This window comes from Terrapene carolina, unplaced genomic scaffold, assembly GCF_002925995.2.
Source record: "Terrapene carolina triunguis isolate 2854851 unplaced genomic scaffold, T_m_triunguis-2.0 Scaffold247, whole genome shotgun sequence".
Taxonomy (NCBI): domain Eukaryota; kingdom Metazoa; phylum Chordata; order Testudines; family Emydidae; genus Terrapene; species Terrapene triunguis.
In genome coordinates, this window is record NW_020664598.1 from 3,732,372 (window position 1) to 3,751,648 (window position 19,277).

At 53.7% G+C, this 19,277-nt stretch overlaps 1 protein-coding gene across 2 annotated transcripts in view; it reads right to left on the reverse strand.

The window, feature by feature from the left end:
• Positions 1-790: 790 nt before the first annotated feature.
• The window catches only part of TRIOBP (TRIO and F-actin binding protein), a 24,492-nt gene continuing 6,005 nt past the window's right edge, over positions 791-19,277 (reverse strand). Inside the window, exons 1-14 of one of the 2 annotated variants that reach the window (XM_026657543.2) lie at positions 18,124-18,348; positions 16,949-17,005; positions 16,416-16,484; positions 15,948-16,037; positions 14,009-14,118; positions 12,634-13,177; positions 11,751-11,861; positions 6,536-6,683; positions 5,071-5,182; positions 4,320-4,479; positions 3,935-4,048; positions 3,583-3,669; positions 2,416-2,579; positions 791-1,536 (exon numbers count right to left, since the gene is read on the reverse strand). In XM_026657543.2, coding sequence (XP_026513328.1) covers positions 2,418-2,579; positions 3,583-3,669; positions 3,935-4,048; positions 4,320-4,479; positions 5,071-5,182; positions 6,536-6,683; positions 11,751-11,861; positions 12,634-13,177; positions 14,009-14,118; positions 15,948-16,037; positions 16,416-16,484; positions 16,949-17,005; positions 18,124-18,189 — 1,830 coding nt within the window. In that variant the 5' untranslated portion in view covers positions 18,190-18,348 and the 3' untranslated portion in view covers positions 791-1,536; positions 2,416-2,417. Of the gene's footprint in view, positions 1,537-2,415; positions 2,580-3,582; positions 3,670-3,934; positions 4,049-4,319; positions 4,480-5,070; positions 5,183-6,535; positions 6,684-11,750; positions 11,862-12,633; positions 13,178-14,008; positions 14,119-15,947; positions 16,038-16,415; positions 16,485-16,948; positions 17,006-18,123; positions 18,349-19,277 lie in introns of those variants that run through there. The other variant, XM_026657544.2, reaches the window with a different exon arrangement.

The following is a 19,277-nucleotide window of genomic DNA, read 5'->3' on the forward strand; positions in this document are numbered from 1 at the left end:
AGAGCATTGCATGGGACAACGGCATTTTAGACAGCTCAGGAAAGGGAGGGAGAACTGCACGTTCTGGGACATAAGACCATTTCCATGCGTCTCTGTATTCAGGGCCCTCCACAGCTGATCTCCAAGTTCAATTCTCACCTGGTTTTGTTTTTGCAGCCAGCACAGGGGCTGTTCTAGCAGGACCCAGGAGAAATGTCTGCAGGAAAGTGAAAACTGGTTCTTCCATCAGCTGGTGCTAGGGAGCCCAAATCCACCTGGCCCCCTGCCCTCCATACCATCGCTTTCTGGCTGCAGCATTTAAGAAGGCAGGAAGGTAGAGCTGAATGGGTTAAACAGCAAGAAGCAGAGCAATAACTCACACTCACAAAGGGCTTCCTCCATTGAGGCCTGGCTGCCCCATGGGCCAACTGTGATGCCTGTTCCTGTGTAGCTGTGCTAAGACTTGGGGATGCATGTGGGCACGTGTACGGCACGTTATAGCTTTGAAGCAGGATTTAGATGATATTAAGTAGGTGAGGGGGCCAGCAGCAGAGGAGCAGAGTTGGGCAGGAAGTCAAGTCAACACACACACCCCCCCAGCAGCTAGCTCACAATCTAGTCACCACCTGCCTGCCAGATTCTAGGTATGCTAGAAGAGAGCCCCACTCCTCAGGCACAATCTGCAACCCAGCCTCCCACTTTGCCAGGTATGGATGGAGGCCCCCCTGCGAAGGTTAAGGCTGCTGTGGAGAGGGACAGTCCTGCTCCATGAGGACACAACCTCCAATCCAATAATTATAATAGATTCCCCTCGGATAGCTGAAGATTTTATTAAGTTAAACTATTAACTGTGCGGAAGGGCAGCTGCCGCCTTCATTGTTTGGCTCCGGCGGATGCAGCAGTGGCGCGTGCAGAGTCCCCCGGCTCCTCCTCAGGAGTGTGTTAGCAGGAGGCAGACTCTTCCAAAGCCTCCAGGGGACTGGCCTTGCCCTGGGACAGAGACATGGCCCGCAGGGACCGAAACCTCCCTTCAATACAGTCCACAGAGCGAGAGCACAGTCCCCAACAGCTTGAGCACGCTCTGTCCAACATCTCTGCTTTCAGGGGTCCAGGGGAACGTGTGCAGGACATTGGTTCTCTCGTATGGCTAGCCACCGTCTGTCTCATGGTGCATTGTCCTTCCAGCACATCCAAGCAGGCTGGAGGAGTGGGGAGAAGGCCACTCACGACCCCATAGACGCACCCCACAAGGAGCACTCGAGGCAGGAGCAACAGCTGTGTTTCTTCGGTCTTCAGCTGCTGGTTAAAAGATATTGTAGATTTAAAATATTCCCCACCCACAAAACAAAAAAGTGAAGTATCTATAAAATATATCTTTTCACATATAAAATCCTGAAGAAGGTGCACGTAGGAGTCAGTCCAAACGATGTGCTCAGATACGCAGGCGCATGGGATGGGGATTGGTGAAAGACATGGGAGCTGGTTTCCTCGAGGGGGTGTCAATGGATGGGATGCAGCCACCACCTCCCCACAGGTGAGGAATCGAGTAAAACAAACCTAAGGAGGAAAAAAGAGTCACGGCAAATGGTTTAAAAGACTTCAGAGTCGCTGAGCCCCAGAACTCTGGGGCTTCCCCAAATCCAGGAGAAGGTCATTTGTACCCCAAGATGCCAGCTAGTGATGCTGCTTGTACTGCAGGCGTGTGGGCCCAGGTCAATTCAGATCCCCCTGTTAGGCACGGATAGGTCAGGGACTCCTCCCACATGTGCATTTGGTCCCTCTCTCTGTGCGGCGGCTGTGCAGGCAACACGCCCTCGACCACAGGAAGGGCGACAACCACTTAGGTGTTACCACTCCCTCTCCTCACCAAGTTTTCTCATGCCCCACATCACCCACCAATAAGTGTGAGCAGGGCTCCCCAGTGCTGAGAGGTACCAGCCTCTGACAGGGAGGCACGAGCAGGAAGAGAAACCACAAAGAGGGAAAAAATTTCCACTGGATTGGATCCAGTGAGCATCAAACAGGCAATAGCACTCGCTCCTGACTCACAGCTGAGCGGACATGACACAGCAAGCAGAACAGCGCAGCACCCGCCCCCCCCCCCATCTACTCTCCCTCCTCTGCCTTCACCCGCCTCCCGCCACACTCTTTACAGTGCCCTTGTCAGGAGAGGCCCAGAGCAACTCAGTGCAGGGCGAGTGTTTGGCTGAGTGGGAACAACTTTGGCCTAAACTTAAAGGGCTCGAGCAACAACAGAGCTATGCCTGGGGTCCCACTACAAGGACAGTCCTTCCTCACCCTAGAGCGCCCCCTGGTACTGGAGGAACTGCAACTCCCTCCTCCCTCTGTGCTCTGGCCCCGTAAGCTGCACTCATCCCTGCTGTGGGCGGGCTCGTGCTAACCCCACAGTGCAGCTCGTGGCCCTTGGCCGCTCACCTCTACTCGCTGATGCTGTTGCGCAGCGTCTCCTTCTCCTGCAGTGCTGCCATGGCCAGGCGTAGGTGCTCCTTCAGCTGCTCGATCTCCCGCTCCGAGCGCAGCTTGATGTTGTTCAGCTCCACATAGACGTCCTGGTACTTCCCTGAGGCAAATCTCTTATCCTGCAGTGGAAGGTGAGGAGTCACCACCCAGCTCCTGGTATTCATCCCAGGGGAGGGCGGCCCCCACCAGGAGGAAAGCCAGGGAGAGCAAGACCTAGGTGTCAATTTGAGCCTCAGCCAGGCAAGCAGTGGGAGCCCAGTAGAGACCCCCCACAAAATGGGACAGGCACGGCATCCACAGAGATCAATTCAGACTGGCTGTTCGGAGACAGGTGGAGGGGGACAAGAGGCCGGGCGGCTATAGAGCAACAAGTCATTGCGGACTGGTAGGGCTGGTTTCTGGAAGCTATTCAGCAACAGGTGAATTAAGAGTTGGGGGCTAGAGGAGTAGACAGTTGTCTATAGCCACCAGGAAGAGGGGCCTGTGCAGGAGTGTGTGACTAGGAGCAACAGGAAATTTGCTGGATCTCAGGAAGGTTCCCCTAATGGCAAGAGCCAGTCAGTTCTGAAAGTCTCCTAAGGCAGGAAGTGGTGGAAGCCACCTCGTTTGGGCCATTTAGAACAGAAGCCGACACAGCAATGGCAAATATACTGCATGTAGCGAGCCCACCCTGGCCAGGGGAAGGAGCATTAGGACCCTCAGTAGAGGTCGCCCTTCTCTAATGTCAACACTGTGGTGAGGGAGATGGGGAGAATACCGGTGAGAGGCCTGGACATGGGTGGGCTGACACAGTCAAGTAGGGGGAAGGAAGGCAGACAAATTGAAGTTCTAGCCGGATTTCACTGTTTTTTTCCCCCACCTAGAAGGGTTCCCAACACTGGGTGCGTGCACGCCCCCCTTGCTCTGGGGGTTAATGACCAACAGTGGCAGGAATCCAATGTGAATCCAATAGAAATAGGAGACCCAAACCACTCCTGCTCAGCATTCATGCTCTGAATGATTTCCCAGGTCCTTGCTTTCCCCACATCATTTTCCTGCCTCCAACTTAAGTGAGTCTTTACACCCCTCCCCTCAATAAAAAGAGCCCCCAGGAAGGAGAGAACAGCTCCCAGGAAATGGTACCTTTTGCATCATCTGGAGCTCGTCCTTAAGAGACTGAACTTCTTTCTTCAGGTACCGGAGTTCATTCTCCTTCACTCGAAGCAGCACCTGTGAAGAGGAGGAGGAGAAGAAGAGAGACTCCAGGGACCAAGCTGAGAGATTATGGCATCAGTGCAGGGCAGAAGGGAATGTTGGAGGGGGTGGGGAAGGAAGAGCCAGGAGCACGAGGCCAGGAAGTGCTGCAGATATAGAGCTAGACGGAGTGGCACAGCTGAGCGGGGGAAGCTTGCGTTGCAACTTCCTGCACTGCAGCTTGTGCCATGCCTGCTGCCGAAGCGGATCAGCAGCACACCCCACCAGCAGGCCTCTTTACCTCGAGCTCACAGGAGCTCCTCTCGCCGTTGTGCAAGGCCCCATCCCCTGTGCCCTGCGAGGTGATGAAGGTCCGTAACCTCTGGATCTCTTCCGACAGGCATGTCTGCAGCTCCTGCAGACCAGAGTGGAGTCATCAGGGGAGTGCGCATGCACCCACAAACCAGAGCCCGCAGGCAGATGAGAGCCAGCCAGGCCCATACTGCTCCCTCCTCAGATGCTCTCCCTCCCCCAACCCCAGCTTAAAGGGCCCCCATCTCCTACTTCGCTTTGGACAGCGCAGCTCATTTGTTAAGGGATTTCTGGCTCCAGAGGGAATGTGCCCCCTGGGATCTTCCAGCCTGCCGTGCAGAAGGCTCAGCTCTCTGGGCAAGTGGGTCTCTTGCCTGGTTCTGCCGGAGCAGCTCCTTCCCCTCCTGCTGGCAGCGCTGCAGCATCTGCTCCCGCTCTTCTGCTTTCTCTGTGAGGTCACCAATTTCCAGGCACTTCTGGGAGTACTGCTCGGAGAGAACCTGCAGCTCCCGCTTCAGAGAGTCCACGTCCAACCTGCCACAGCCACTCAGAACATTACTTCAGAGAAATGGGATGCCCCCATCCCCCTCCCAGGGCCCACTCTCGCACCAACACCACTCTCTACCCTGGCTATGGACACCACTTGCTGCCCCTGCCCACACTCACATGGCCGTCACCCACGGCCACCACTGTTACTCTGAAGGGTCCCCTCCCCTGGGCATCTGGTAATCAGAGGAGGGGAACCCACTGAAGGTGGGAGAGGAAAGAAGCAAAGAATCTAATGGGAGAAAGCAGGGAGCACAGTAGCCTGTTCAGGTCTAGTGGAGAGGGGATATCCTGCTCTCACCTGCACGGTTAGCATCTCAGGCCATTGCACCCCCCCCACCCTTCCCTGGGAGCAGCACTAGGAGGCAGGCTAGAAGTTAATGCTGGCTCTCTGGAAGGCAGAGAGGGATGGAATATAAAAATCCACCCTTCAGCCCAATGTTGAAGGGAATGGCACCCCTCCAACTTGCCCCACTGGGCGAGAGCTACCTAAAAGTGACCTAGCAAGCACAGCGCCTGGCCTGGGCAGCAGCCACATGGAGGGAACAGGGCAGAAGGGACTGTGCAGAGACTCCTTACTGGTGCTGTCTCCGGAGGGCTTCCGAGCCTGACCCACTCTGCTGGAAACTGCGTGTCCTGCCCAGCTCCCTATTCAGCTCCTCCTTGTGCACCTTCTTCAGCGCTTCGATTGCTAGGGAGGAGGAGAAAAGGAGACGTGGAGTTAAGTGTCCCGAGAGACTCGGCCGCTCTCCAGCTTGGCAGAGGGGGGCGGTGGGAACTGAACAAGGGAGTTCCTGAGGACTCCCCCCTCCCATCTACTACCAGAAACCCCAGCTCCAGGAACGGCTCAGAATTTTCCTCTTCCTCCACTCTGTCCCAGGCATCTTCCCCAGGGCTAACTCCTACCGTGCCAAGCCACAGCAGGCAGCCCCAAGCACTGCTCATGGGCGGTGCTACAGTCTGAAGCTTCCTGCTGCAGCGTCTGTGCAGAGACTCCCCTCTCTTAGCTGTGGTAAGGCCAATTCCCAACATACACACAGGTGGTGGGGAAGAAAGGGGCTTCCGGGTCAGGTCTTGCTTGTTAAAAATGGAATCCCATCTCATACCCAGGAGACGGGGATGAAGGGCACAGGGAGAGAAGTCCAGTGTGCATGGGGCACTCAGCCACATGGGCATCTATTTGGCCAACAACAGGGCGGGGGGGAAAGGAGACAGACACAATCTTGCCAGCCTCAGCCAGCGGAGCTGCTTGCTCACCACCTCCCTTATCCAAGGAGGAGGTATGGGGAGGGGTCTTTCCAGTCTTACTTCTGAGCCCATAAAGGGAGGGCAGCTGCCTATGACCCTATTCATACAGGGATAGCTAGCAGCATGGGGCTATATACACAGCACAGACTCCTTGGAGTTTCAGGGCCAAGGAGGCCGCAGAGAACACGACAGACGAGGGCAGATAGTTGCAGTGTGTTCGACCCACCGTCTTTTCAAAGAAATCTTGTTAGCTCAGATTTGGATCTCAGCCAGCAACCATCCCACTGCACAGCCTAAAGGGGAACGACTGCTACAGTGACGCAGAGGCCCCAGCCAAGATCAGGGCCCCATTGTGCTAGGTGCTGTACATACACAGAAAGAGCCCCTGCCTCAAAACCTGGGAGGGGAAGTGACTTGCCCAAGGTCACCGGCAGAGCTGGGATTAGAACCCAAGTCTCCTGACTCTCAGAGCAATGTCTTAGCGCCTGGACCACACTGCTTCCCTGCAGCACCACTGCCCGACCTTGTGCTTTACAGACATGGCCTAGCCCAGAGAGGCTGCCACCCACTGAGGCCAGCAGGAGCAGAGGGTGCTGAGCACCTTGGAGGCTCACCGTTCTGGGACGCACCTTAGCTTAGAGAGAGACCCAAGAGATATTCCAGGGAAGGGAGCACTGGGGGATTCAAGGGGAGGTGGCGAGTGGACTCCCAGGAAAGTTTGAAAGAGGAGAAAGGGGACAAGGGGCAGCAGGCAGCCATCTCCCCAACCTCTAGGTGCTTGGGTTCTTGCTCCTACCTGCAGCTGTGGCCGCAGCCTCCTCAGCCAGGAGCCGCTCCTTCTCCTGCCGCAGCCACTCCAGCTCCCGCTGATGGTGCCGCTGGAGCTCGGTCATGACCTGCTGGTGAAGAGATTCCATCTCTGCCAAGCTGCGCTCACATGCCTCCTGTCAGGCAGAAGAGGGGAGAAAGAAAAACAGGTGAAGGGGAGTGGGACCGAGACACAGAGATGCTGTAAGATACTGTACGACTGGACTGGCATTTGCTGTGCACTACAGGACACCCAGGCCCACCACCAACATTGAATCAGAGAGGGGAGGTGAATACCCTCAAGAGGGAGGAAAGTGTCTTATTAAGAAGATAAAGATGTTAAATAAGGCGTTTCATCCTTAGATCTCAAAGTGCTTGACTAAAGTATCATCCCCCATTTCTCATATGGGGAAACTGAGGCACCTACTGGGGCGTGACTTGCCCAAGGTCACCCAGCACATCAGTGGCAGAGAAGGGAATAGAGCCTAGGTCTCCCGAGTTTCAGTCCAGTGCTTTATGCACTAAGCCACACTGCCTGATGCAGCAAGGTGCCTGGCTTTATGACAGGGATAAAGAAACATTCCCCTAAGTATTGAAAGCTGAGCTGCCTGTTAAGGAAAATGAAACCAATCGCAACCTCCCTTCAATGCAGCCATGTGCTGTTAAAGGCCCTCCCCAAAGAGAGTGGATTCTCAAAGCAGATTAGCAGACATTCATAATATGATCTTCTGTCTTTTACAAGTCTGATGTGCAGGGGGACTTAACACCACAGACTTTAAAATAGCCTCACTGGCACTGGCACTCACTGAAATGAAGTTCATGCCTCTGAGCTACTGTTTCAGGCGCTCTACAAATTCAAGCAGAGTCGCTGCACCAGTGAAGCATGGTAATTTTTTAAGGTCTCCTTTTAAACCATAACTAGAGAATTTAATTTAGAAGAGTCCTTCAGAGCCTCAGCTGATAGTCAAGAGGCCAGCCGGCTTCTCCTCCATAGTTCTTCGCCTGCCGCCCCCTCCACTCCCTAAACCCAAAGGAGCACCCCCCACACTTCGGGAAATGCTGCTCACACTAAGATAGAGCGCTGCATCCTGGGACCTGTAGTCTGCAGCAGGTACTAGAGCAAGGGCAGCTGCTCTTTGATCCACTTTGAGTTAATGCAACCCATTGACTCCAGGCAAACCATCAACATGATCCTCAATGGGGCAAAACATGGGTGCCCTGTGATTTGCCCAGAAATTGGCTATCAAACATTGACAGGTTAATGGGAGGGAGACAGAAAGCCATCCTTTAGGGGAGAGGCAGTTTGGACTTCGAAGTTACAAAATCTCATATCAAGGGCTGATGAGGGAAGTTGATTAGATGCTATTTTTACCATGTGAACTGTGGCTTGTAATATTTATCAAGCTCACAGGGCCGCTTCTAACCTGCTGTATTAGTTGCCCCACACTGTGGCAGGTATAACAGATCAGTTGCAATAATCCAGCAACATGGAGATCTTGTCTTTTCAGCTGCTAATAGAGAAGGTACGTGACTGGGTTACTTCAATGGGATTTCCCCTTTTACTTTACATGAGTAACTGGCATCACATTAGCATGGTAAAATTAGGGTCAGATTCTGAGCAGCACTCCATGAGTTCTGGCTCCGGTTCTGTTCAATATCTTCATTAATGAATTAGATAATGGCAGAGAGAGTAAACTTATAAAGATTGCGGATGATACCAAACTGGGAGGGGTTGCAAGTGTTTTGGAGGATAGGATTAAATTCCAAAATGATCTGGAGAAATGGTCTGAAGTAAATAGGATGAAATTCAAGAAGGACAAATGCAAAGTACTCCACTTAGGAAGGAACAGTCAGTTCCCCACATAGAAAATGGGAAAGGACTGCCTAGGAAGGAGTACTGTGGAAAGGGATCTCGGGGTCATAGTGGAACACAAGGAAAATATGAGTCAAGAGTGTAACGCTGTTGAAAAAAAAAAACAAACAAACATTCTCGGAAGTATTAGTAGGAGTTTCGTAAGCAAGACACGAGAAGTAATTCTTCCGCTCTGCTCTGCGCTGATTAGGCCTCAGCTAGAGTATTGTGTTCAGTTCTGGGCACCACATTTCAGGAGAGATTTGGACAAATTGGAGAGAGTCCAGAGAAGAGCAACAAAAAGGATTAAAGGTCTAGAAAACATGAGGGAAGATTGAAAAAAAAATGGGTTTGTTTAGTCTGGAAAAGAGAAGACAGAGGGGACACGATAACTGTTTTCAAGTACATAAAGGGTTGTTACAAGGAGGAGGAAGAAAAATTGTTCTCGTTAACCTCTGAGCACATTGCTGCTTGTCATATCCTTAAATTGCAGCAAGGGCAGTTTAGGTTGGACACCAGGAAAAACTTCCTAACTGTCGGGGTAGTTAAGCACTGGAATAAATTGCCTACGGAGGTTGTGGAATCTCCATCTTGGGAGATTAAGAGCAGGTTAGACAAACACCTGTCAGGGATGGGCTAGATCAGGGGTAGGCAACCTATGGCACGTGTGCCGAAGGCAGCACGCGAGCGGATTTGCAGTGGCACTCACATTGCCCGGGTCCTGGCCAACGGTCCAATGGGTTCTGCATTTTAACTTAATTTAAAATGAAGCTTCTTAACCATTTTAAAAACCTTATTTACTTTACACACAACAATGGTTTAGTTATATATTACAGACTTATAGAAAGAGACCTTCAAAAACGTTAAAATGTATTAGTGGCACACGAAACCTTAACTTAGAGTGAATAAATGAAGACACGGCACACCACTTCTAAAAGGTTGCTGACCCCTGGGCTAGATAATACTTAGTTCTGATAGGAGTGCAGGGGACTGGACTAGACCTCTTGAGGTCCCTTGCAGTCCTATGATTCTATGCCCCTTAATGCCCACTGACATCAATGAGAGGTTCAGCGCCTTGCAGGATTAGGCCATTACTGCCTTTTCTTCCACTGAACGGGCTCTGCTCATAACCACAGAGAACAAAAGGTGGAGTGCAATCAACTCAGTGCGTCATGATCTTTTTGTGATTTGAGGCAACTCAATTGGTTGCACCACCAGGATTATCTCCAAGGACCCGTTAACTCCAGTCGGGAAGTGTTTTGCATAAGACTTGACTGCTTTACATAAGCAATCCCTGTTCCTGAGCTGGCTGACCTCGATTACAAGAGCCTGCTGATGGGCTCCTGGTGGCACCTGGCTGATGAGTGGCCCACCGGGTTTTAGTCTTGGCTATAGCCTGACATTTGGTTCATGTCCAAATAAAACCAAAGACAGTTACAGCTCAGAATGGAGAGACATTCATGTGTTTGAACCAAACCACCCTCTCTTTAAAGAGACTGAAGATCTGTCTACACCAGGGGTCGGCAACCTACGGCACGCATGCCAAACACGGCACGCGAGCCGATTTTGAATGGCATGCGGCTGCCTGCCGCGGTTCCAACCCCCAGCCGCACTCAGTCCCCCCGCCCACTGCTCTCCCCTGCTGGGGCAGGAGGCAGAAGCTTCGTCCTGCAGCAGCCAAGCTCCCCCGCTTCTTCCCCCAGCCGTGGTGCAGCCTGCTTTCCTGCCCCGCCTCCTCTCCTTCCCTGCGCCCAGCCCTTGCAAAGGGAGTGGGGAGGAGTGGCAGCATGCTTGCTGCTCCGCAAAAGCCCCGCGGCCCCGCCCTCTCGGCCAGAGCTCCAGCCGGCGCACGGCAGCCCCTTGCTAAAGCCGGCCCTGGGTAAAGGAGGCAGAGAAGAGGTAGGGACGGGGCCTTGAGGAAGGGGGTGGAACAGGACATATCCCTTCCAGCCCCCTGCCATGAGCCGCTCAGGGCAGAGGGCAGGGAGCACTCCCACAAGCCGAGTACCCTAGCCCTCTGCCCTGCACCCCACCTCCAGCCCCCTGCCCTCTGAAGCCCCCCACACCCCTCCAGCCCTCTGCCCTGCACCTCCACACACCCCCAGCCCTCTGCCCTGCCCTCTGAAGCCCCCCACGCCCCCACCTGGGTGGGTGTGGGGGGGCTTCAGAGGTCAGGCCCCACTCAGCCCGCTGCCGGCCTAGGTGAACAGAACGCCAGGCTGGCAGCGAGCTGAGCAGGCTGGTGGCGTAAGATCAGCATTTTAATTTAATTTTAAATGAAGCTTCTTAAATATTTTGAAAACCTTGTTTACTTTACATACAACAATAGTTTAGTTATATAATATATAGACTTATAGAGAGAGACCTTCTAAAAAACGTTAACATTTATTACCGGCACACGAAACCTTAAATTAAAGTAAATAAATGAAGACTCGGCACACCGCTTCTGAAAGGTTGCCGACCCCTGGTCTACACTACCGTGAAGCAGGACCCTGCTACAACATTGTGCCTCCTGGCCCAGGTGAAATGCAGGGCAGTCTCCTAACTTAAAATGGGACCAAGCTAGATTTGAGCAGAGTCCTAAACCTGTGTTCTCCATGGCTTTCATAGTGTAACCATGCCCCAAACTACACACAAGAACAGCCATCCTGGGTCAGACCAAAGGTCCATCTTGCCCGGTATCCTGTCTTCTGACAGGATTCTGTCTTGTGTCTTCTGACAGTGGCCAATGCCAGGTGCCCCAAAGGGAATGAACAGGTTATCATCAAGTGATCCATCCCCTGCTGCCCATTCCCAGCTTCTGGCAAACAGAGGCTAGGGACACCATCCCTGCCCATCCTGGCTAATGGCCATTGATGGACCTATCCTCCATGAACTTATCTGTAATGTGCCATCATCAGCTAGTTTCCTCCTATGGAAATCCTAATACACATTAACTTCCCTTCTCTCCCAGCGAAGGGGCTCAGGACCGAGGAGGCAGGTGGATGACAGCCAAGCCCATCTCCCCAGCGTTAATGGGCGTTCTGGTGGGCAAGTCCCAACCCTCCAAGCAACAGAACCCTGCTTCAGTGGTAAGGGACAGCTCCATCAGATCCCACCCCATCCTTTGCATGCATACTTGGGCACCTGCCCCTTTTAGGACTGGCAGTGCCCATCAGCCACTATATAGTTAACATTGATTGCAGCTGGGCTCACTTTGGATTGCCATGGCAATGCTAATCAATGAAATGCACACTCTGGCAGCGCAGCCAGGATAGGTGTGAATCTCCCATCTTCCCCCCGACCCTTGTCGGGATTGGAGTGGACTCAAAGGCAATGTGGGATTTCTGGCCCACTGCCAACTGACCCTCACCTGGGAGATGAATCCCTGGGGCATGTGGCCATCTCCATGGGATTTTCCTGTGTCACGAAGGCTCTCTCCCCGGGCACGCCAGGACTCCAGCTGTGCCCTCAGGGACTGGACCTGCGCCAGGAAACCAGAACAACATCGACTCAGCCATGAGGAACAGCTCCGATTTGGAATGAGCAAGCTGTATCTCAGCCAGACGAACCTCAGCCAGGGGTTTGGGGGTGAGGGACGATCAAAGGGAACACTGGGCGCCCCAGCCAGTGTCCTTTATCCAGGGAAAGGGGTGGTCACCCAATGGGACAAACCCAGTGAAAGAGGCCCCAGCACATGAGCAGTGGAAAGAGATGAGGAAGAGACCCCTCCCCACCTCAAGACACACTAGGTGTAAGCCATGCTCTCCTCTGAAGGCAGAAAGGCTGGCAGTGTCTGGCGTAAGGGGTTCATGGCCATCCCCACGGAACTAGTGACACGCTCACTGCTGCCAGGGCTAAGTTCGTCAGGTTAAACCCCAGTTATGAAGGCCAGGACAAGAGGTTTGGGTGTCCCCAGTGAAAATAGGCTCAACTCCAGTTAAGTCAATGGCATTTCACCAGTTTGTATTAAGGCTGAATTTGGCCTGGGGTCTCGGATATACAGACAAGCTGCTTCTCAAAGCACGGGTCTATGAACCTGCTATGCAAGCGAGAGTTCTCCTGACCCAGAGGTGGCAAATGGTGCTGCTTTCCCTGCCCATGGAAGGCCGGCAGTGGGAGTAGACGGTGTAACAAGAGCTTCCTGCGTCCCCAGCACTTTGGCCTAACCTCCTGCTGAGCCCCTAGGAATAAGGGGAGTCCCTCTCCCAATGTGGGAAGGAGGAAATGGGGCCCCAAAGACAGATGGCTCCTACCTCTTTCTCCAGTGCCTCCCTCGTGTCTCCATGGCCCCCCTTGCTCTGGTTCAGCAGAGCAGTCAGAGGAAGGCGTTTAGACTCCTTCAGTGGCAGCCGTTCCAGCTCCAGCCATTTCTTCTCAATCTCTTCATTCAGCCGACTGCGCTGGTCCTCTGACAGGGCGGGCCCCAGCAGCTCCTGCTCACATGCTTTCCAGCAGAGGGCCCCTGCTGGGCCGTCGCCCTGCAGGACCCCGGTGTCAGGAGCCTCAAACCACTTCCGCCTCTCCTCAGAGCGGAGGGCTAGGTCCCGTTCCAGGTCCTCGTGCTTGGTGACTCGGTCAGAGATTCCCCTCAAACTGCCTCTCGTCCGCTGCGGGGACCCCTGATTCAAGGGGGACAGCTCCACGTAGTCAAAGGTGTGGCGCGGCCCGTCCACCTTCCGGTTACTGCCCTTGGAAATAACCTCCGACCCCAAGCCCGGCCACTGCTCCTCTGACCTTAGGGAGCCTTTCTGGGGGACGCAGCTGCGGAAGGAGTTTTCCTTATTGCAATCAGATAGCCTGAAAATCAGAGCACGAAGGCATGAGAGAGAGACACGGCCGCTGGGAGTCACGCAGGCAGGCATTGTGCAAACAGCCCACACATACTCCTGTCAATGCACCACAAGCCTACCCTGCAGCCACACCCCTTGCTATTCCAGTCCTAGGAACCTCCAGAGCACAGCCAGCCTGTCACGCCAAACGTCCCAGTGGCTTTGCAATGGGAACAGACTTCCTGTAGGGTGGGGAGAACCAGGCCCAGCTCCAGGGACACACATTTTGATCTGAGCTTGAGCTCTCATCTCTAGAACAGAGCCCACCAGCCGTGTGCTCTAGTGCCACTCCTTGCCCTAATGGGACTCTGCCCTGCTCCCCTTTTGCATGCAAAGAGAAAGGCAAATCCAGTCTTGGTGTTGTCGGTTTCTTTCAGACTCTCTTGTGCTGACATGCACTTGGTCTGGCAACTGGTGGTGAGATGATAGGAGGAAAAGGGTGGGACACTGCAAAGCAGCCAGCCATCACCCCTGGACTCTTCAAAGGATCCTGGGAGACGTTCTCTGCCCTTGGGTCACCCAGCAGGACCCTGAGTACAAAGCCCCAGAGAGCTTCCTCCCACACTCACCCGCTGACACGGTAAGACTGGATACCCCCATGATACCCTCACGAGTATCACTGCTGCAAGCAAGCATGACTGGCAAAGCATCTTCTCCCATGCGAAGGTGGGAGGGGAGGATGAGGAGACTTCTCCCGTCCCAGAAAGGATTGCCTGCTTGTGGCCAAGGTGCTGACACAGAAAGTGGTCCGAGCCATGGGTGGGGTGGGGGGACAACACACATTCCCAGACATACGTACTTTGTGACATCCGGTGCGCTGACCGGGCGCACGTTCTTCCTCAGCGCCTCAATCCAGTTTCGCCGGATCCCCGAGGTCATTGCTGACAGGGTGAAGGTGGCGTCCTTCGTCTGAAAGGGAGACACCAAAGGGAGCTCAGCCCACAATGTGCAGCGATACCCTCTCCGCTGCCACAGCGCAGGATAGCCAGGCTACAGCCTGGAATTGAGGCAACACCCCACTCGCTCGCCAGACTGCAGGGTGCGCCTTCGATAGAGCAGAGTCGGAGGACAGCCACCAGCAGGGTCTTAACAGTCCCTCTCTGCTCTCCTGTCACATCAACAAAAGACAGGCCCTCAAAAGGCATAAGCGGAGGTTAATTCAATCACTTGGGTACCGCTAGACAGGTGCCAGTTAACAGGTCAGCTTCCAAGACATCCTCCTCCCCTATGAAAGAACCCTCGGCTCCTCTGTCTCTGTTAAAGTCGTGTGTGTCCATCTGCGCTCCCGGGGTGCTGGGGAGATAGGTCCCCTGGGTGGAGTACAACGTAAGAACAGCCGTACTGGGTCAGACCCAAGGTCCATCTAGCCCAGTATCCTGTCTACCGACTGTGACCAATGCCAGGTGCCCCAGAGGGAATGAACAGAACAGGTAATCATTGAGTGATCCATCCCCTGTCGCCCATTCCCAGCTTCTGGCAAACAGAGGCTAGGGACATAATCTGCCCATCCTGGCTAATAGCCATTGATGGACCTAACCTCCATGAACTTATCTAGTTCTTTTTTGAACCCTGTTATAGTCTTGGCCTTCACAACATCCTCTGGCAAGGAGTTCCATAGGTTGACTGTGCGTTGTGTGAAGAAATACTGCCTTTTGTTTTGTTTGTTCTCGCTATTGGGGTTTGCTCTCTCTTGTCTAAGACAGATTTTACATGCAAGGTGAAAAAACCTTTGGGGTTTGCCTGTCAGCACAACAGTGAGCCTATGCCTAGACTCCCTCCCCCTCCTCGCCCATGAGATACCATTCCATCTGCTCCCGGCCATCCCTACAGAACACTGGGCTGAGTCAGCTGTTAGGCTAAATTCCCTTGGAGTCATTTCATCACCAGGGAAGGTCAGCTGGAACTCCCAGCATGACTCCATCCACCCTCACCCTGCAATATATCCCCTTCCTGCACCGATGTAGTGCCTTCTAATCCCAAGCATCCTACATCACTTCAGAACCAAGCCCTCCCCCCCCCCGCCCCCCACCACAGCTCAATTCCTCTGCACAGAAATGAATGACTAGTATTGCAGCAGCTCCTAGAGGCCCTGGCCCCATTGTGCCCGGTGCTGTACAGAGAACAAGATAGATTGTAAGATCTTCAGGGCAGGGACTAAGTACATTATGAGATACAACAGGTGGATCAAACAGATAGGGATGGGGGAGAATACAAGGTAACAGAGAGGATTACAATCAGTGGAATAAGCAGCTGGTGTGCTGTGACATCTATCACAATAGAGGCAAGTTGATACTATTGGTAGCAGGTGTACAGCACACGGCAACAATACCCAGCAGTTCTTCAGGACAGAAAGGGAATGAATAAGAATTCCATCTCCATACAGTTTCAGTGGGATAGCTGAAGGAGGCAAAAATCTAGTCATCCAAGTTGGAATTAGCCTAGGTCTCTTGGATTAACACTCTGCTCTTGCCAGAATTGCCATGGGATCAGGGCCCACAAGCACTCAGGGTCCTGGCTGGCCAGCTCATCTGAAAAGGACACACACAGTAGTAGCACAGCAGCTCCTTGCATCCTCCTGGAGGACTGTGTTCATTAGAGAGGGGTGAGCATTAGCTGCTTCCTGCGGACCTGGGTATCCTTTGAGGTCTCCCATACAAGAACTGACCAGCCCTGACTCTGCTTAGCTCGCAAGCTCCAACAGGAGCCCAGCACAAGTTTGCATGGCTGCAGGTACTCACGTGTATCTGGAAGCCATAGTTGCGTTGCACGGCATATTCCGTCACTTCTGTGCAGGAGCGCAGGTCAATCTCACCATCCAGCTCATCAGCCTGAAACAAACCCCAGACCACCAGTGTGTCCCCGAGCAAACTTCATGCCATCTCCCCAATGCCGCCTGTATCCCAGCTGGAAGCATGAGATTCTCTGCACTTCACATTCAATCTATGCCCACTCAGAGCATCTGTCCCATCCTTGCTGGAGCTGAGGTCCCACATTCTAGTCATTCATTTTCTTGATGCCTTTTCAGACCCAGGCACTGGAGTGGTTGCAGCTAAGCTATATAAGCAGCCCCGCCACCTTTGCAGTCCCCTTCCTGGAGGGGAGCGTGCTTTGCTCCTGGTGGAAGGGCACAAGGCAGCTCCAGGATCCCACCACCCCCGCACTCCAAGCAAAGAACACAGAGGTCAAAGTGCACTCCCCATGCTTACCTCCTCAGCATTGGAGTCCCTGTAATATCTCAGGCTCGAGTCCGTCAGCACAAACCAGTGTTTCTTCCACTGCGGACAGAACAGTGAAGGGGAGGGGAAGGGAAGGGAACAGAACAGGAGAGACAGGGGGAAATGAACAGACTAGATTACCGAGGAAACGTGTTGGAACAGGGAAGGGTATTCTGCTTACTGACCCTCTTGCCCAGAGGGCAGCTTCCAAGTCCAACTGTCTCCTTCCTCCTCCAAAGATACCTCCCCCCACCCTCTTTCTATCAATCAGCTGGGTCTGGGGCAGTGAGAGGAGTCTGATAGAAGTGTGTGATGGCGACTGGACTGCACACAGCAAATTAGGCACCTGAGCCAGGGAACCTCCTTGGCAGAGTTCAGCCGCCATGGGGAGAGTCTAAATCAGCAGCTCACCTCCACCTTCCCCAGCAAGGGACACAGCCACAATGTAGAAGGCAAGCCTCTGTGTACACAGGACTGGGGAGGAGAGAGACCTCTGGGTGTCACGCACCCACCATCCATCTTACCTCTCCCGGCTCATCCAGTATGGACATCCATCCCTTCTTGAAATTGAGGAGATCCGGCTGGAGAGAGACGGACAGAGAAGGGGGTTAACAGCTGGGCTGGGACTGAGACTCGGCAGAGTTTGGTGGTCAGGAATGACACGGATTCCACAACTCCAGGTCTAGCAGTGACTGGAAATGGAGCCCCACGGTACAATGTGAGCAAGCAAGGACAGTCCAGCATCCCGCCCTCCAAACCCACATGGATTTAGGACCAAGTAGCAGAAGGGATGGGTCCTCACACAGGGACAGGAGGAAGCCTGGGAAGGAGGGGTTGAAGAAGTAAAGGTGGGTATGCACCAGGGAAGTTTCCACAAGTTGCTTTGCGGACATTTATTCAGAGATTTGGCAGGTTTGAGGCGGGGGAGAATAAAAAAAAAAAAAAAAAAAAAAAAAGCTTGCATGGCCCCTGAATCGGCTCAGTTTGGAAAGGAGTTTGGTCACAAAACTAGTGAAACCCATTCCAAATCCACCACTCCCCCAGAGCCTGGGCCATGCTTTGACACCAACACGGATCACTTAATTAAGACAGGAACAGCTCAACTTTATCAACCCTCATCCTGGCTGTGCAGGAGGTAAATATCATTTCAGAGCAGACAGGGAAAACACACAATGTTACACGACTTGCCCAAGGCCACAGGGCAAGTCAGAGCCAGTACTAGAATCCAGGAACAAACTTCTGTCTCTTAAATGCAGGAGTTTGTTTCTCTGCCACAGAACACCCCCTGACTGCTCCCCCAGCCTCCCCACTGCATGCAGCCATGTGTGGATACTATTCCAGATCACCGACAGCCATGGGGGAGGTGCCGCCACCCCCTCCAAACCTCACCCTGCTGCTGCAGCGCAACCAGTTCTTCCTCCCATTTCAGGGCTGGAACTGGGAACAGCTGATGCAGGGCAACTACTCTTCCTTGTTTTACCAAGCCAGGTGGGCCAAACCCATCCCTCCTTGAACACCATGGACTTCAGGGGAGCTACATCAGGGATGAATTCGGCTCAGCGGCTGTGTTCTCAAGGCCAGTATCTCTTACTGCCTCCCCCACCACACACACGCTCCCCCTGCCCCATTCAAGTGCCAGCAACTAAACTTGGTCAGCCAGCAGTGGCGAGAGGGCGAAGAGGAAATATTAGAGCTGTACCTGAGAGTCATCTGTACCAGGTCTGCCAGCCTGGGGTAGGCTGCTGAGTGTCCCTAACTGCCACATGCTCCACCCAGGAAGGGGCTGGTGGGGGGAGCAGCTCCACCACGGCGTGGTACTTAGTACTCCAAGAGCTTCCGATTAATCCAGGAAACATCCACCTGGTGCCAGCTGGCCGCATAAGCCCAGATCTCTTGCGGCCCAACTGAGTGAAGCTTTCTCCTGTTTCATCTCGCAGGGCTGAGCTCTTGGGTTACACCCAAGGTTACAGCAGACAGCAGCACAGTGTCGGCCTGCCCCAAACCCAACCAGCCTATTGGTAGGGGGCAGGGGGGCGGGCCACCTGTGATTACAGCTGCAGGCCCATCCTATCCCTATTGCTGTCTCCCTGGGCTGGGAGTGTCCAATTGCAGAGACAGACTATGCCACACGGAAGCAGAGACACATGGAAACTGGAGCCAGGTGACCCAGGCTTCCACTCGTCACCTCCAGCACCAAGGCTGCATGGTGGGCAGAGGCTGCTCAAGACAACATGCCAACATAGGGACTAGGTGAGTATGCTGCCCGCCCCCCTCCTACCACCAGCGTGCACCCTGTGCACATTAACAACTCCTTAACATGGGCACCAGGTTTGTACAATGTGGGTGAAGCCCCCAGCAGGTAAGGGGCAGAGCCCTTATACTTGGGGATCTGTGGGGTGAAGCTCCCCCCCGTAGAGGAAACATTTGAAAATAAGGATACAAGGGAAAATCTGGTCCATATGGATTGGATCAAACTAGGATGCTAAACCTGGCTACAGACAGCTCTGGCTTGGGCGGGCGGGCACGTGACCTCCCCTTGTCATCATCTGGTATAAAGATGCATGGGACCTAAGTGACTCCTTTTCAACAGTACCCACATTTCAAAGCGGATGCCCCATGCAGACAGGAGTGACTCTGACATCCCCCGCAGGTCAGTTCCCCTTTCATTGTGACAGAGTGGCAAATACAGCAGCTTGTTCCTCCATAAACAGGCTTCCCAGAAAGAACCCCCCACCCCCGGGATCCCCCACCCCAAGGAGCCAGCAGCCCTGCCTAGGCCCACATTAGGGATCTATCCCCAAGAGCACCATTTGCTGGGACTCACAGCATAGGACTGCATCTACCCCCCCCCCC